Source organism: Myotis brandtii, unplaced genomic scaffold (genome assembly GCF_000412655.1).
Source record: "Myotis brandtii unplaced genomic scaffold, ASM41265v1 scaffold146, whole genome shotgun sequence".
NCBI lineage: Eukaryota > Metazoa > Chordata > Mammalia > Chiroptera > Vespertilionidae > Myotis > Myotis brandtii.
Genome location: NW_005355247.1, coordinates 370,663 through 388,973, shown reverse-complemented (window position 1 = coordinate 388,973; position 18,311 = coordinate 370,663). Strand labels below are relative to the sequence as shown.

At 42.8% G+C, this 18,311-nt stretch overlaps 1 protein-coding gene across 2 annotated transcripts in view; it reads right to left on the bottom strand.

The window, feature by feature from the left end:
- Positions 1-11,105: 11,105 nt before the first annotated feature.
- ATP5J (ATP synthase, H+ transporting, mitochondrial Fo complex, subunit F6) overlaps positions 11,106-18,311 on the bottom strand; it is an 8,010-nt gene continuing 804 nt past the window's right edge. For both annotated transcript variants that reach the window (XM_005861207.2, XM_005861206.2), the window contains exons 2-4: positions 14,727-14,901; positions 12,126-12,250; positions 11,106-11,285 (exon numbers count right to left, since the gene is read on the bottom strand). In XM_005861207.2, coding sequence (XP_005861269.1) covers positions 11,248-11,285; positions 12,126-12,250; positions 14,727-14,890 — 327 coding nt within the window. In that variant the 5' untranslated portion in view covers positions 14,891-14,901 and the 3' untranslated portion in view covers positions 11,106-11,247. The remainder of the gene's footprint in view (positions 11,286-12,125; positions 12,251-14,726; positions 14,902-18,311) is intronic.

Below are 18,311 nucleotides of genomic sequence, written 5' to 3'. Positions count from 1 at the left end.
GTTCTCAACCTGTGGGTCGCGACCCCTTTGGCGGTCGAACGACCCTTTCACAGGGGGCGCCTAAGACCATCCTGCATATCAGATATTTACATTACGATTCATAACAGTAGCAACATGACAGTTATGAAGTAGCAACGAAAATAATTTTATGGTTGGGTCACAACATGAGGAACTGTATTTAAAGGGCCAGAAGGTTGAGAACCACTGCCATAACTCCTGGCTGTGAAAGCCAGAGGGAATTGTGGCTGAGTGGGACAGAGGGATGCTGGAGTCCCAGGCATTCTTAAAAGCCCACACACAGACTCACTGGGACTCACTGGCTCTGAGCTCAACACAGACAGCAGCACAAAAGGACCTACAGGAAGAAATGAGGAGTCTGGCATCAGGGACAGCTAGACCGGCAGCTTTCTCCAGACAGAAGTGCTGGCAGAGGCCGTTGTTCCTTTGCGTAGCCCTCCCCTGCACAGAGCCGGCAGGCAGGCGCCATATCCGAGTCTCCATCAACCTGGCTAACACTGCTCACCAAGGCCGCCTAACTTTGGGGCCCACTCAAGCCAATTCCAGTGGCTTTTCCATACAAACAGCCTGTCTTGGTTCATACTGCAAACTTTCCTAAAATCACTCAAAGGTTCACAAACCCCAAACTAGCAGCATCTGGCCTTGGTGAGGTGCCCTGTACCTCTCGCTAAGCAGCCCAAGCCTGGCACTAGAGGTAGGCAGTCTCGGTTCTCTCCCGGCATCTGCAAGCCCAGCACAAGTGGCGATCCTCTACAGATCACTTTGTAGCTCACACCAAGGAACCCTGAGCAGGGCACAGGCAGTTTCTGACCTTGGCCTGTACCTCCCCTGAACCAATATACCTGATGGCCAGCTTTAGACCACACTAGTACCACTCAACCACCTCTGCAAACAATACGTTCAAAAGGCAGACTTGGCGGGTACTAGAGCTCCACTACAGCAAATCCTGCTCTGTAGCCAGTCCCTGCACAACAGCTCCTCCACTGTAGCCAGTTCTCACAACCAATCATCCTGAGGGTCAGCCCCTCCCATTGACATGCCAACAGCAATCCCTCAACTATGACAGGAGGCACATATATCCCACACAAGGGACATACCTGGAGCACCTGGTTCAGGTGACTAGGGAGACTGCACCACTGGGCCCCACAGGAACATAGAAAACCTATTACATAAGGCCACTCTATCAAGACTGGGAAACTAGCAGTTCTACCTAATACATAGAAATAAACACAAGGAGGCAGCCAAAATGAAGAGACAAAGAATCATGTCCCAAATAAAAGGAGAGAAGAAAACTCCAGAAAAAGAACTAAACAAATATTGAGACAAGCAATCTACCAGATGCAGAGTTCAAAACACTGCTTATAAGGATGCTCAATGATCTCAGTGAGAACTTTAACAAAGGGATAAGAAACATAAAAATAAAGATAGAGAACAAGTCAGAAATGAAGAATAATTAAAGGGTCGCAGCATTAGGAAGGTTGAGAACCACTGCATTAGAGGGAATCAACAATAAGTTAGATAAAGCAGAGGATTGAATCAGTGATTTAAAAGATAAGGTAGCAGAAAATGTCCAATCGAGCCCTAATCGGTTTGGCTCAGTGGATACAGCCTTGGCCTGTAGACTGAAGGGTCCCGGGTTCGATTCCAATCAAGGGCACATGCCTGGGTTGCAGGCTCAATCCCCAGTAGGTGGTGTGCAGGAGGCAGCCAATCAATGATTCTCCTGTGGACTGAAGGGTCCCGGGTTCGATTCCAATCAAGGGCACATGCCTGGGTTGCAGGCTCAATCCCCAGTAGGTGGTGTGCAGGAGGCAGCCAATCAATGATTCTCATCATTGATGTTTCTATCTCTCTATTCCTCTACCTTTCTCTCTAAAATCAATAAATATATATTTAAAAAAGAGAAAATGTCCAATCGAAACAGTGAAAAGAAAAAAAAATTTTTTTTAATGAAGATATTATTGTGAAATTAATCATCAGAGCATGCAAGTATAAACTGCATGCACTCCCTGTACATATTTAGAGGGTTCATAAATACTGTGGCAGATGCAAAGGGAACTCTGGTCTCATTTCCACCAGAATCCTCTTTCCCTCATACATATAATCCTTATTCTGCTGCTCATTTATCCACAGAAGAGAGGTAGTGGGAGTGGCTCTTATACCCAAGGATTTGTACTCTATGTTTACTTTCATTTCTAAGAACTAAAAGCAACATAAAGAAAAATACCTCCTGACCAGAGCTGACTCAAGAGAGCCAAACACAACCCGAGTGTGTTATTCACCCAGACCTGTTTGTTGCTACTTCCTTCCCCTAAGGCCCCTTTAAAGAGGCCAGTGACCTGGAGCCTGCAAACAGAACCCTGTGGGTGCATTTCTTGTGGGATGGTGACTTCACATCTGTCTCTAAAAATCAGGCAGGGAAATTTGAGCTAGGCCAAGTCCTTTGGTCTTATGGTCTGTGGATTGCAAATCTTACTAATCACAAAGCTGTGGCTACGGAGGGGAAAAGCAGTTATGTGACAAGTAAAATGAGTTGAAGGAGTTCACTGTGGCTCCCTGAGCTTGTACCCATCCCCTTGCTACATCCAGGGCACAGGAGAATGGTGGCTGAAGTGAAAATGGGTCTAATCATCTGGTTTCTCAACTGATTAATCACAAAGACTTCCAGCTAGTGTCACAAAGTGAAAAGGTCAATGATCCATCCTATATAATAAAAGCCTAATATGCTAAGTGTCCAGTCATCCGTTCAACCAATCAAAGCATAATATGCTAATGATATGCTAAGGCCACTCAACCACTTGCTATGACATGCACTGACCACCAGGGGGCAGACAGTCAACCAGTCGCTATGAAGTGCACTGACCACCAGGGTCAGACGCTCTGGCCAGTAGGTTAGCTTACTGCTGGGGTCTGGATGATCAGGACTGAGCCAGACATGCCCTGGAGCCCTCTTGCGGTCCCTCCCCAGCCAACCTCCTGCTTCCTTCCCTGGCCCTGATTGTGCACTGGTGGGGTCTCTCCGCCTGGCCTGTGCCCTCTTGCAATCTGGGACCTCTCGGGGGATGTCAGAGAGCTGGTTTTGGCCCGATCCCGCAGGCCAGGCCGAAGGACCCCACTGGTGCACGAATTCATGCACCGCGCCTCTAGTTTAATAATAAGAGCAGTTCGACTATGTTAAAAGCATAATTATAATTTGTTTTGATTTAATTTAATAATTGATTTTATTAATTCCTATTAAAAACAAAATATGGCCAGGCTATTTCCAGTTCTGGGCAAATCTGGGTGCAAAGGTCCCTCACTACTTTTGACAACTTTGAACATGGTTAAGCTGCTTTTAAATGAGTCCATTCTCACCCTGGCTGGCTCAGTTGGCTGGGTGTTGTCCCTTGCATGGAGAGGTTGCCTGTTCATTTCCCCAGTTGGGGCACATGCCTGGGTTACAGCCTTCAAGAGGCAGCTGATTAATGTTTCACTTTCACATTCATGTTTCCCTCTCTCTCTCTCTCTCTAAAAATCGTAGAAAATAAAAAATAAAGGCATACATTATTTTTGCCCAATAAGCAAAGCAAATTCTCAGGATTCACTGGACAAATAACTTAAGCGCTCACTGAGTGTCTTGCATGTGCCTGGACACCAGGTCACTGGGAAGACACCTGTAGTTAGACTACTCCCCACTCCCCCCTCCGTTTATGGCATTCAATGCTTCTCATCAATCCCCTTCAAACATTGTCCGGAAAGTGCCAGATAGGTATTTTAAGGGCTACACACCATAGGCCATATGGTTCCTGTTATAACTATTTGACTCTGCCCTTGTCCCATGAAAGCAGCCTTAGACAATAATAAACAAATGGCCCTGTTTGTATTCCAATAAAACTTTATTTACAAAAACAGCGGGTCCTGCAGTAAAATTGTGTTATATAAGTAATAGGGCTTTAGAATCTTTAATAGCAAGTTTTGTTTTGTTTTCATTATTATTGTTGCTCTTGTAACGAGTTTTATTTTTAGTTGGGGGTTTAATCTAACTATATCTGGAAAAATTGGTTGGTTGTCAGTACAGCTTTGCAAAAACTTCCTTCATCTCACAGGTGGTTTTATTTTACAAAAGTCTACATTATAAAAATAGATGAACTTGATCAACTTTTTAGCCCATTTAACAGTGCAGGGTAAGTCATCCACCTATTGTTCAGTGAAACCCAGGAAACTACACCCTCTTATCATCTGCCGCTACAAGGCTAGCTCTTTAGCTGCCTGAGATTAGAATCTCATCATCTCTCAGTGTGGATGCCCGCCAACCTCTCAAACACTGAAAAGGGAATAAAGCTCTGAAAATAAAAAGCCACAACTATTTAGTGAACATTTCATATATGTCAGAGGTGGGGGAGGATGGAAGAGAGGGGATATAAAACCTCATTCATCTCAATATTATAAAGTGAGTGATGTCCTGTTTTACGGATGAGGGTCAGTGACTGCCAACTTCATAGAGCTAAGTAAGGAATCGGGGGCTACGTGCTGTCTTTTCTCTGCCCCCAACATTCTTTCTATTCAATTTTCAAGTTCTTCTCTTATACCTTACTTCCCCTGCATCCTCAGGAATCTCTGGCCCCTCCACCCCTCCCTAGTCTCACAGCCTAAAACATTTTTCTGTCTCTCCTTTCTCTGCTACCCAGTCTAAATGCCTTGGTGGACCATTCATTCTCATCCACTTACCTCTCACCACAGATGCCCAACTCTCTCATCTTTCCTAAACTATTGAAGCCAACCATGATGAATGCATTTAAATTCTGTCACCATCACTACTACCCTTTTTCTCAATCTCCAGGGTCTTTTTTGTTTTTCTAAATATATTTTATTGATTTTTTACAGAGAGGAAGGAAGAGGGATAGAGAGTTCGATGAGAAAGAAACATCGATCAGCTGCCTCCTGCACACCCCCTACTGGGGATGTGCCCGCAACCAAGGTACATGCCTTTGACTGGAATCGAACCTGGGACCCTTCAGTCCACAGGCCGAAGCTCTATCCACTGAGCCAAACCAGTCAGGGCTCAATCTCCAGTTTTTAACCTCTCATTTATTCAGACTCCACCATTTACTGACTCATTTGATAATTGTCACAACTTTAATCCTTTTATCTCAGGCTTTTGTTACTATCTCATCTTTTGTCTTCTAGGAACTTCTTCCTTCAAATACCCTCTTTCTTAATCACAATTTCAATCTCTGCTATTCTAAAGGCTCCTTTGCGCTCTAGTCTCTCCCTTCCCCCACCCTGTCAGTTACTGCCCAATTACTCTACTAACCAATGTCAACTCCCTTCTCCCTCCCCTTGCTAAAAACCTTTCACTCTTGTTCTTTACATAGTCTGAGTTCTAAAGTCTAAACTCCTTAGCTTGAAATTCAAGGCCCACCCCCACACATACACATCTTGGCAAATTGTCACTATCCATCTGTTCCACTACTCCTCTTTGGTTGCCTTATGCACGAATCAAACGGAACTAAGGACATTTTATTGGTGGCAAAATGGCACCAGGTGTTAGACCTCGGTTCAGCAACCTCGGTACTTAAGTTCTGGCTTAGAAAGAATTCAGATCCAAGACAAACTATAAGAGAGTTTATTTAGACAGTCACAGAGGTATAAGAAGAAGTGAGCTGTGGAAGAAATGGGCTCAGGAAACAAGGTACAGCAAAAGAAGGGCCCTTGGAGCTTAGGAGGCACCTGGGGGAAGGAGGTTGGGAAAGGCCGCTGCTTGCTCCATAAAGTAGCACTGGGTCCTCCATCATTGAGGAGGAAACTGGTCTTGCAAGGCTTGTCAGGCCATAAAAACTATGAACAATGCACTGCCCTGAGGCAGGGGGAGAGGTCATTATCGCTGGCCCCAGGAAGATCATCGGATATGGCCTGGGGGCCCCCAACACCTGGGGGCCTTCCTGTAGCCCACAGAAGGGGGCAGAACCATATCTGCAAGACAAAGACCCCAGAAGGTTATAAAAAGTGAAGCCCTCTGCATGTTACTTCACTCTGATTTGGAAATCATTCCCGGAGTCCACTACAGTTAATAAACGGGGTCCCTCCCTTTCTTTAGGAAGTGTGCTTGGTATTTCTTTGGTCTTCTGCAACATCCTGAGGGCTTTTACCTGAGGTCTCCGGAGGATCTCAACAGAATATTCATCAGCTTTCCAGGTGTGTCCTTTCAGGATCCAGAGTCAGAGCAGGGAGTCATTAGTCAATGAGGCTGGTCCTGATATCAGCCATGGCATCCCTCAGTCTGGTTTTGCTGCTCTTTTGGGCCTGGAGCTGAAACACAGCTGAAGCCTAGATGTCATCTCCAGGGGTTAATACTTAAGGAAAGGGCTTGTAGTTTTTCCCATGGCTGGGGCTCTTGGCCCTGGTGACCTGTTCCTGGTAAGATGACAAGACCTCGATTCTTGTCTTCTTGAAGGAAAGATTTCAATCAAGAGACAGTGTAGAAAAGCAAGCAAGAAGTTATTGACTGCAGCAAAAGCACACGTAGGACGCTGAAACAAGGAAGGGCATAGAACAGTGATGGCGAACCTTTTGAGCTCGGCGTGTCAGCATTTTGAAAAACCCTAACTTAACTCTGGTGCCGTGTCACATATAGAAATTTTTTGATATTTGCAACCATAGTAAAACAAAGATTGTATTTTCGATATTTATTTTATATATTTAAATGCCATTTAACAAAGAAAAATCAACCCAAAAAATGAGTTCGCGTGTCACCTCTGACATGCGTGTCATAGGTTCGCCATCACTGGCATAGAAGAAGCAACGGGAGAGCCTAGGCTGGGCTGCTTTGGTTCACTAAGGAGCCAGAGAAAAGGGGGGCTTGGAGACAGGTTCAGGGGGTGAGCCCAGGATGAGCTGCTGCTACCTGTTGCTCCCGTGGTTGCAAGTCTCCTGGGGCCCCTTGGAGTCTAGGAGGTATGTGCCTGTGGGGGAAGGAGAGGGAAAGGAAATGACACGGGTGCTCCCTGGAGGGAGCGTGTGCTGGGACTTTCATTTTCAGGGGATTTAAAGGCTGAGCATTTAGGGTAGGTCTTCAGGGAGGATCAATAGAGTATTCATTGAGAGGGCGAGGGCTATGCCCTCCATCTTACCCCGGATCCTCCATATTTGGCAGCCATTAGGCGAAGCCCAAGCCTCTGCTAGCCACACCTAGGATTTCTTTAAACTAACCAATGATAATCAAGGGAAGTGCGCGCCATAGACACAACCACATCCTGTGTAACAAGACCCCGACTTGCACCTGGCCAATCGGCAGGGCCCACAGTCCTCTCTCCTCCCCTTACTCCAACCCCCCTATAAAACCCCTCTTCCCACAGGGCTAGCTCTCTCTCTGCCGCTTGCCGTTGTGTCGGCGAGTGTGGCTGACGGGGAGCTCAAGCTAGCTTGAATAAAGACTCTCTGCTTTTGCATCGGACTTGGCGCTCCCTGGTGGTCTTTTGGGGATCCTGAAATCTGGGCTTAAAGTTATCAACCTTTGCAGATGTACCAAAATGAGATTTATTCTCTTAATTTATCCTTGGGTGTGGTTGGCAAATGGCACTAATTGGATTTCCATTATCTGTCTTCCTGAGTAGGGTGATTTAAGCTATTAACCCTCTAGTTGGGGAGAAATGCAAACTGCTTACTCTTAAGTGTCCTTGGCTTAAGGACTTACTAGGTAGCTGCATACTGCAGTTTAACTGTCTTATTTTCCCTAATCCACTGGTCCTCAAATTTTCTAGCTTACTATCCTATAACAAGACCATGGATAACAGCCATGACTCAAAGCACTACTATAACATTCAGCTGGAAGAAAGAGCACTTTCCTGGGCAAAATTTAGCTATAAATGCCGAGTCCTATGATGTAGGGCATGGGAATACGGAGCTTACGGCAGTATTCTTGCAGTCGTTCACAGGTAGAATGCTTCAGCTGACATAATGAATGAAGAGATTGGAATGTTTAAGCAAACTCCAAATAGTTGCAAGACAGATAAAAAGATGTGTCTGAAAAAACACATGTGAGATTATAAAAGGTAAAACGCAACTAAACTGAGTGAGGGAAGGAGAGGAAAAGGAGAGGAGAGGAAGTTTGTGCCGAAAGGGTCAGCCCTTCTCTACTGCGACTGGCACTGTTGACCCCAGGCTGCTTGGTGGCCCAGGTGGGCGCAGAGGAACTTTTTCAGGGGAGGCTGGAGAAAGAATTTGAGCACTAGACTTCCTGGGTTACCTTTACATAGTGCGGTAATTAAACATCCAATTTGTTTCAATGCCTACAATTATTCAAATAAAAGTAGTTCACCTTAACTGTCATTGCTTAGCTTCATTTGAAAACTGGATCCTTTCTTCCTACCTATACCACTAGGAAATATTTATAGATCTTTTTTCCATTCATTTTTTTTTTTTTTAAGAGTGGAAGGGAGGGAGGGAGGAAGGGAGAGAAAGTGAGAGACATACACATGGATTGGTTGCATCCTGCATGTGACCTGGCCAGTGCTGGGGATTGAACCTGCAACCCAGGAATGTGCTCTTGACAGGGAATTGAACACTCGACCTTTTGGTGTGCAGGTTGATACTCTAACCACTGAGCAACCAGGTCAGGACTTATTTGTGGACCTTTTGAAAAACATAGTGCTCAGGATGACATGGCATAATAAAAATCTATTTATCTTAAGTAAACTAAACTCATAAAGGCTGTTTCTTTTACTTCACTTTTTTTTTAAAAAAAATATGATCTGAGGATTTTTTAAATTGATTTCTAGAGAGTGAAAGGGAGGGGGAGACCAAGAGAAACACTGATATGAGAGACACATCTGAAAGGGTGAGGGCTACGCCCTCCATCTTACCCTGGAGCCTCCATTTTTGGGTAGCCATGTGCTCGGCAAGGAGCTTCTTCCCAGAAGCCCAAGCCTCTGCTAGCCACACCCAGGACTTCTTTAAACTAACCAATGACAATCAAGGGAAGTGTGCGCCATAGATATGACCACATCCTGTGTAACAAGACACCGACTTGCGCCTGGCCAATCGGCAGGGCCCACAGTCCTTTCTCCTCCCCTTACTCCAACCCCCCTATAAAACCCCTCTCCACACAGAGTTCTCTCTCTCTGCTGCTTGCGGTTGCGTCGGTGAGTGTGGTCAGGGAGCCGAGCTAGCTCGAATAAAGACTCTTTGCTTTTGCATCGGACTCGGCTGGCTCCCTGGTGGTCTATTGGGGATCTTGAAATCTGGACATAACAACATCAATTGGTTGCCTCCTGCACAGGCCCTGACCAGGGATGGGATGGAGCCTTCAACCAAGGTTAAGTGCCCTTGACCAAAACCGAACCTGGGACCCTTCTGTTTGCAGGCCAATGCTTTATCCACTGAGCCAAACCTGCTAGGGCTCTGACTTCACATTTTAAAATAAAACCTTTAAAGGCTTGTTAAGACCCATACTTATTTTTTAGAAATCTTGTGGAAAGTATTACATATGTTCCTCTTCCCCGCCCCTTGACCTCTTCTAGCCTGCTCCGCTCCCTGCCTCAGGCCTTCACCACCCTATTGTGTTTCCATGGGTTACGCATACAAGTTCTTTGGTTGATCTCTTCCCACCCACCCTCCTCCCCTCCACTGTCTTCCCTCTGAGACTCAACAGTCTGTTCCATGTTTCTATGTCTCTGGATCTATTTTGTTCATTAGCTTATATGAATTATGCTTTTTAAAAAATAACTAATATCAGAATTTCACAAGAATAGGTTTATTTCAAAAAGAACATTTCTGGAGTTTTCTCTGAAAAAAATTTTCTAACACTTATGTACAAGGCAGTTAAAGTATGCTTATATTTTCTGTTTTTACATTTACTTCTATGAATTGGACAGAAACATATATGGCCATGTCACCTCATCTATTTTGTTCATTTGATCCCACATGAGTGAGATCACGTGATACTTGTCTATCTGGCTTATTTCACTTAGGACAATGATGGCGAACCTATGACACGCGTGTCAGAGGTGACATGTGAACTCATTGTTTTGGTTGATTTTTCTGTTAAATGGCATTTAAATATATAAAATAAATATCAAAAATATAAATCTTTGTTTTACTATGGTTGCAAATATCAAAAAATTTCTATATGTGACGCGGCACCAGAGTTAAGCTTTTTTCAAAATGCTGACATGCCGAGCTCAAAAGGTTCGCCATCACTGGCTTAGGATAATACTCTCCAGGGTCCTCCATGCTATCTCGCTATCTGAAAGGGTAAGATCTCTCTCTTTCTTTTTACTGCTGCATAGTATTCCATGGTGTAAATGTACCATAGCTTCTAATCCACTCATCTACTGATGGGCACTTGGGTTGTTTCCAGATCTTAGCTATTGTAAATTGCACCCCTATGAACACAGAGGTGCATACTGATTGGCGTTTCAGGTCTCTTAGGATATATTTCCAGAAGTGGGATCACAGAAGACTGTATTTATTGACACAAGTCAGAGATTGTCAGATATAAAAAGGCACAGGTGTTTTTCTTTCTTTTTTTACAGTGTGAGAGCTATCTGTAGTTACTGAAATTCTGACGTGCCTGCTATGTCACTTATCCAGCACATATCTGCTGGATCCTCCATCACTTGGGCAAAACACCACCATACAGCCTGATCTTTAAAGGGAATGTCCTTTGTAGAACCCTCTCCACTGGCCCCCAGCTCTCCCTCCTCTATCTGTAATAGACTGTGACCATAAGCTGTAAGGGAAGAGGAGGGACCTGGGTTACTGGGATAAAAGCATTTAATATTTGAGAAGACATAAGTTAAAACACAATGGATATTCCCCCACATAATCAAAATTATACCGAGTTTCTTGAAAGAGCCATGATAAAGGATTTAGAAACTGTTTCTTCAAGTCGTGGTGGAGCATCCCTCTGCAGCAAACATTCCTGAGGTCGGTCGCTCCCCTCAGGCTGTAGGTCTCCAGAATGAAAAGGATACCCAGCACAGGAGACGAGTCTGGCAGGTTATGGGCAAGCTGTACCCAATTTATCCAAGTTCTCCACATGCTTCCTTATAACCAGACGGGACGATTGAAAAGTAATGCTAAAACATAGAATTCAGTACACTCAAGCATACACTCAAAATCACCACATAATTTATTTGGAATCAGAATGAAAGAACATTTGACAGTTGTTGAAATGTATGTTTCTTCTGATACTTCTGATCAGTAATACAACTGATCTAAGACACATGACCAGATAAATTTTACATTTCTTCAGGACTGGGGTTTTTCCACAACTTCAAATTTGGGATCTAAGAGGAGGAAAAAAACGTTAAAGCTTAACCTAGTGCAATAAAATGCCTTATTGAGAAGGCTTCAATATTTAACTCATCAATCTTCTGATTTGTTTTTTTAGTAAATATCTACTGTTTCTAAACATCTACATGGAAATATAACAATTGCTGAAGATTTATTCAGCACTATCATGAGCCAGGCTATTAATTGACTCTACATATATCATTTAACTAAAACCACCACATGAGGAAGATATAATTCTCTCCAAATGTCAGATGGGAAACAGGTATCAGTTAACTATCTAAGACTACACAGTTCATAAGTGATATTGTCAGAGGATTCAAGATCTTGGAGTTTGATTTCAGATCCCCATTATTTTTTTATTTACACACACATACACATACATATATGTATATATTTAATTATGTTGATCCTTATATAGATCCCCATTATTTTAAACTCTATGTTGTGGTCTCCTATACGAGGGGTGGGGAACGTCCAGCCTACAGGCTGTATAAGGCCCTTGAAATCATTTGGCCTGGCCTGCCCAGGCACTAGGGGTGAGTTAAATAAGTGTTTGACCAAATATAGCAGGCTAATTTGTAAGTTGATAATTTTGTATGGCCCGAGAATAATGTTATAAATATCCAAGTGGCCTTTGGCAGAAAAAAGGTTCCCCACCCCTGTGACCGATACCAATGCAAATGTTTATCCCAGAGCTTCCCATGCACACATCACTGCCCTAATAAATCTACATGTAATTGACATTTATCCTCTAAAGAACTAAATATAAATAGGTATACATATTTTCCTTTTAAAGTGGTCTCCCACAAGGATGAATCTGATTAGAGATTTACCTTCAAATTTGAAGTCTGGGAACGTATTCATGTCTGCTTTACCATACATCTGCTTAAGCTTAAAAAGCTCCTTCTCCATGTCTTGCTGATACTCTGGGCCAGCATCCACAGGTCCTCCAGATGACCTGTGTGTAAATGAGGAAGTAAAAACCATTTTAGGTGCTGGTTACAAAACCAAAATTATTCCCTATTCTCAGAGGTTTTGCCATTTAGAAGAAAAAAATAATATGTTTATAAACATTTATGCCATAAGGGAGTCATATGATATGCTTTAAAGACATGGTTTAACAAAAAGCTACTCAGTTGAGAGGGCACTTTTGCTGAGCTAATCAGAAAAAACTTCATTTAAAAAAATGGCATTTGTGTGCCCTGGCTGAGTGGTTCAGTTGGTTGGGGCGTAGTCCAGAGCACCTGGTTTGATTCCAACCTAGGCACATACCTAGGTTGAGGGCTCCATCCCCAGTTGGGGCACTTACAGGAGGCAACTGATCAGTTTCTCTCTCTCTCTCTCAAATAAAAATATATCCTTGTGTGAGGATTTAAAAAAAAAATTGGCATTTGTGACAAATCATGCATTTGCATCAGATTAAGAAAAAATGGGTCAGAATTTGAGACATTCTAAGACCGAAAAAGCAGAGATATGGAGGAGGTATAGCATTGGCTTTGAGGGAATATTAAGCAGTTTAGATGAAAAAGCCAGCAGGATCCAGATCGTAGGAAGCCTGAAATGTTAAGCCTGGGAGTTTGTATTTTATTTGCAAAGCAATAAAATGACATACCAGAGTTGCTTTGGGAAATAAATATAGCAACCAGACCAATTAGATTTACTTAATCCTTTGCACGAATTCTTTGGCTTGTTATAATGTTACCGCCTATCTATCAATGCACAATAAACAAAATATTTACAAGTGAAAATTCCATCTAGGGTAATAATATTTTCACACATATCTATGATATAGGCACAGGGTAATATTTATCTTACAGAATTTTCACAAACTATAGAGACAGCTCTAATTTAAGAACTTATTAATGATATTGTGATGGACCCAATTTTTTTCTAGATCAGCATGTGCAATAAAATTTTCTGTGATGACAGACATGCTCTATATCTGTGCTGTCTAATATGGTAGCCACATCTGCCTACTGAGCACTAGAAATGTGGTTAAAGTGACTGAGAAACTGAATTTTTACTTAAACTTAATTGTAATTAACTAGAATTTGAATAGTCACATGTGAATAACAGCTACTGAAGTACATACACATGCAGTTCTTTTTTTATTTTTAACTATATTTTTATTGATTTCAGAGAGGAAGGAAGAGGGAGAGATAGAAACATCAGTGATGAGAATCATTGGTTGGCTGCCTCCTGCACGCCTCACAATGGGGATTGAGCCTGCAACCCCAGCATGTGCCCCGACTAGAAATCGAACAGAGACTTCCTGGTTCATAGGTCAATGTTCAACCACTGAACCACACTGACTGGGCCAAAATGCAGTTCTTGAAAGAGCTTTTAACCAGATTCTTTATGTCTGTCTTCCAGCTCTGGGATCCACAAGCTTTAGAAACTGCTTTGAAAAGATCCAGTCAGTCTCAGCCTCATGTTCGCTTCAGCTGCCTGGCTGCCGGCCGCCATCTTGGTTGGCAGTTAATTTGCATATCCTGCTGATTAGCCAATAGGAAGGGTAGCGAAGTTACAGTTAATTACCATGTTTCTCTATTATTAGATAGGATATGCTTTCATATAATATTGTAATTGTCCAGTCTATAATCAAGGCTTTCCATAATTCCTCATTCTAACCCAATGATCAAAATTGTCATCCTAATACATAGCAATATTGTTCCACCTCACCATCCTACTCAAAAATATTTCTCATATATGCTTTCATATAATATTTTAATTGTCCAGTCTATAATCAAGGCCTTCCATAATTCCTCATTCTAACCCAACTCTATCCTTTACTGCTCTCTACATTCTTTATATATTCTATAGTCTTGGGAAATAGCATTATATAACTTCCCAAATGTGCTTTCCAGTTTTCATGCCTTAGCTCACACTATCTTTGCTCCTTAAAAGATATCCTCTTCCCACCTCCATTTATCTGTCCAATCTTCACACCAATTGTTTGTAACCTGAGGCAGACCCTGGGTATGTCTATTAATGGCCTTCTATGGGTTTGAGAACTCTTTCAAGCTATAAACAGAAAAATCAATGAGAGAGAAACATCGATCAGCTGCCTCCTGCACACCTCCTATTGGGGATGTGCCCGCAACCAAGGTACATGCCCTTGACCGGAATCGAACCTGGAACCCTTCAGTCTGCAGGCTGACGCTCTATCTAAAACCGGTTAGGGCTTCACTTTTTCTTTTAAGGTAGAATGATGATATATCCTTTAGATATAAGGATATATCCAAAATAACAAAAGATTTAATGGAACTCTTCCTGGACTTAAAATAATCAAGAGATAATGAACCTCTATGCAAGGGATCAGCTCAGTAAAGGTCTTAGACACTTTCAAACATCAAGTAATTTTATTACCACCTCAAAACTTACATACTTTAAATACTTATATTTACACAATGGTCGATTATCCACCCACTTACTGTCGCTTAGTTTTGTATTCTCTAATCTTGTCCACGAAGAGTTTCTGTAAAGGATCAAGTTCCTTATTAAATGCCACTGCTGTAACTCCAATATTCCTCCTCAAATGGACTGAGACTGCAGACCTGATGACAGAAGAGAACCTGAAGAGCCTCTGAAGAATCATGGTGACTGTTACTGGGGGGGAAAAAAGGCACCACAATGTTAATATATTTTAATATACATTTAATTGTAAAATACCTCTAATTCTCTTAATTGTACAGGACTTAAAGCATACCAGAACTCAGTGAATGCTGAGAACAGTCACCTGATCCCAACTCCATTCCCCTCTCCACTGCCCACTGCAAGTTTTTACTTCTTAACCCGAAGACCTGGGTCCCAGGAGCAGTCAGGAACTCAGGCCTCTGTGTGGCCCCACTAGGGTTACATGCAGAAAGAAAGCACAGGATATGGGATGGGGTGTTTCCTCTCCATGAACTTAGTCTTGGATCAGGGAAAATAGTCAAACTAGGATGTTGGAAAGCTACCCACCCCCAGAGGAAAAGAACAATCCTGACCTCCAAAAGAATGTGCGAGGATTCTGATAGCCTGGAAGTTTCTACTTGGAAGACGCACAGAGGGAGCCTGCCTGTTACAACTGCAAATCTAAGTCCTGTTACAACTACAAATCTAAGTCCAACACAACCAGCAAGGGGAAATAGCAACCAGGCCAAGGAAACACACCAACAAACGAGGGGAAATCATGTGGTACAACCTAATCAGTGACTTAGAATATGTAAAGGAGATGAAATTCTGATTTTTAAAAATAAGGATTTCCAAATCCTTAGAGCTAAAGGACATGCTTTTCTAACTAAAAATTTCAAGAGATAAATTGATCTCAGTTGAGATCTCATTTAGTGTCTTGAAAGACCAAATGCAAAAAATCCAAATTACAACAAATATATGCAAACAGGAATTCCAGAAGAAAAGGAATAGATAAGGAGACCATAAATAAGTAGAAAAAACTTCCCTTAAATTAAAAAAGACTGAGTCTAGTAAAGGGCTTACCAAACTCTTATTGGAATGATGACAAAAGAGTCACAACTCAATATAGCCTGGTACAATTTCTGAACCTTAAAGATGAAGTGAAAACCTAACATGTTAACACTAACATGATCCCTCCACCCCCACAAATTAACTAATAATCATCATCATCATCATACTGATACTGGACCCTATTAAGTTATATTACTACTGCTCAAAGTATGGTCTGTAGACCAGTGGCAGCATACAGATTGTGTCATGGTCTATAGCAATACAAGAATTGGAAATAAGCATTTAGAAACTTCTAAGCAATTTGGTATATCAACATAGTAGAGGCCTGGTGCACGGATTCGTGCACCCGTGGGGTCCCTTGGCCTGGTGCACGATTAGGGCCAGGGAGGGACCAGGGTTCCCATCCGTCGTCTTGCTCAGTCACAATCATCTGGACCCCAGCAGCAAGGTAATCTACCGGTCGGAGTGCCTGCCCCCCTGGTGGTCAGTGCACGTCATAGCAACTGGTCAACCAGTCGACTGTCTGCCCCCTGGTGGTCAGTGCACATCATAGTGAGCAGCCTTAGCATCTCATTAGCATATTATGCTTTGGTTGAACGGGTGACCAGACACTTACCATATTAGGCTTTTATTATATAGAAAGGATGTCTGCTGAACTTAATAAAATATTAGAGTTTGTATTTTGTGTGTCTTCATTTTGTCTTTCATATAATTTTCCTAGTAATTCATTTTTATTGTATTCTTCAAAAAAATCCACAAACGTTGGGGGGAGGTAGAAAGCCTTTTACCACAGAGAGTTAGAGAAGCACTAAGCTAAAGGACAGTAGAGAGGCACAGTTCTCAAACAGGAGTGGGGGTACACTCTAGGAGATATTTGGCAATGTCTAAAGACATTTTTGGCTGTCCCTAGAAGGGTGAGTGCTACTGGCTTCTAGTGGGTAAAGGCCAGAGATGCTGCCAAACATCCCATAACAATAATGGACTTCCCACAACAAAGACTTATCTGGTCCAAAATGTCAATAGTGCCAAGGTTGAGAAGCCCTGGAAGAGCACATAAAAATTACCAAAATAAATTATACAATCAACAAAAGACCCTTCACCTGCCAGGGTGAAAGCAAACTATATGAAGGAATTAAAGAATCCATCATATACCATTCTTATATCCCATCAGGGAAAAATACTTGAGAAAAGACTTCAAGCAAACAAATGACCTTAAGCTGCTACATATTTCGAATCCCATTTTACACACACAGAAACCGAGGTTTAGAGGCAAGTACCTGGTCTAAGATTACACAGTAGATTCTTACCGGACACAAGCATATTTTAAAAATTGTGCAATTCAATATATATATATATTCCTTTCTGGCAGCTTATTCATGTTTAACACTCAGCAATAAGGTTATCTAATGTTTGTTCAGCCCTAGGTATTTCGAAAAGTAGTCCCATATACATTCTCTCCTTGCACCCTTGGGGCACTCCTGTTAAACATTACAAGGTGTTCTTATCTCAGCTTTACAGGTAATAAAACTATGTCTAAGAAGGCTATTAAATTGCTCATATTCCCACAGTTAATTTGCTCTGACTGCAAAAATCATGCTATTCCTACTGCAACATGAGTAAAATCTATTTTTTAATTATATTTTTTATTGATTTTTTTTTTTTTACCGAGAGGAAGGGAGAGGGATAGTTAGAAACATCGATGAGAGAGAAACATCGATCAGCTGCCCCCTGCACACCCCTTACTGGGGATGTGCCCACAACCAAGGTACATGCCCTTGACCGGAATAGAACCTGGGACCCTTCAGTCCGAAGGCCGACGCTCTATCCACTGAGCCAAACCGGTTGGGGCTAAAATCCATTTTTTTCTTCTTCGATTCCTGAGTACTGATGATTCCGAAATCACGTCTCTAAGTTTGTTTTTCCCTGAACCCCATACATTCAACAGCTCACGTCCCTTCATAAGTTCTTTAGGGCCCTCAAATTCATCTTGTCTAAAAAAAGGAACACATAATCTCATTTGTATTTAAATATGCAGTGAGTGTGGACTGTCCACCGGCCCGCAGGAGGCACTTGCTATTACACAAGCAGGTGTAAAATATCAACCGTGATGTTTTCTACAGGAGTACCAGGAGGTGCCGCGGGAGGCCATGACAGTCAGAAAAAGACTGGGGAGGGCAGCAGGAAAGGGGCCAGCACGTGCAGAAGGAGCAAGGCTCTCCTGTTGACAGTGATGCCGACCAGCCAGAGCGCGGTCCTTTCGCTGCCTCTCAAGCATATATATCCTTTACAGATATATACTTTTTATCTGTTGATTGCAGAGGGATAAAGGGAGAGGGAGAAACATCGCCTTTGTTGTTCCACCTATTTGCGCATGCATTGGTTGGCTCCTGCATGTGCCTTGACCTTCAACCCTGGTGTGTGGGGAAGACGCTCTGACCAACCGAGCTGCCCGGCCAGGGCCCCTCAAAGTCTATTCTCAAAGTCAACTCGCAATCCGCCCGACGGGACCGCCTTTTCCCTCTGGGAAACCTCGCGGTGCTCGCGCGCACACT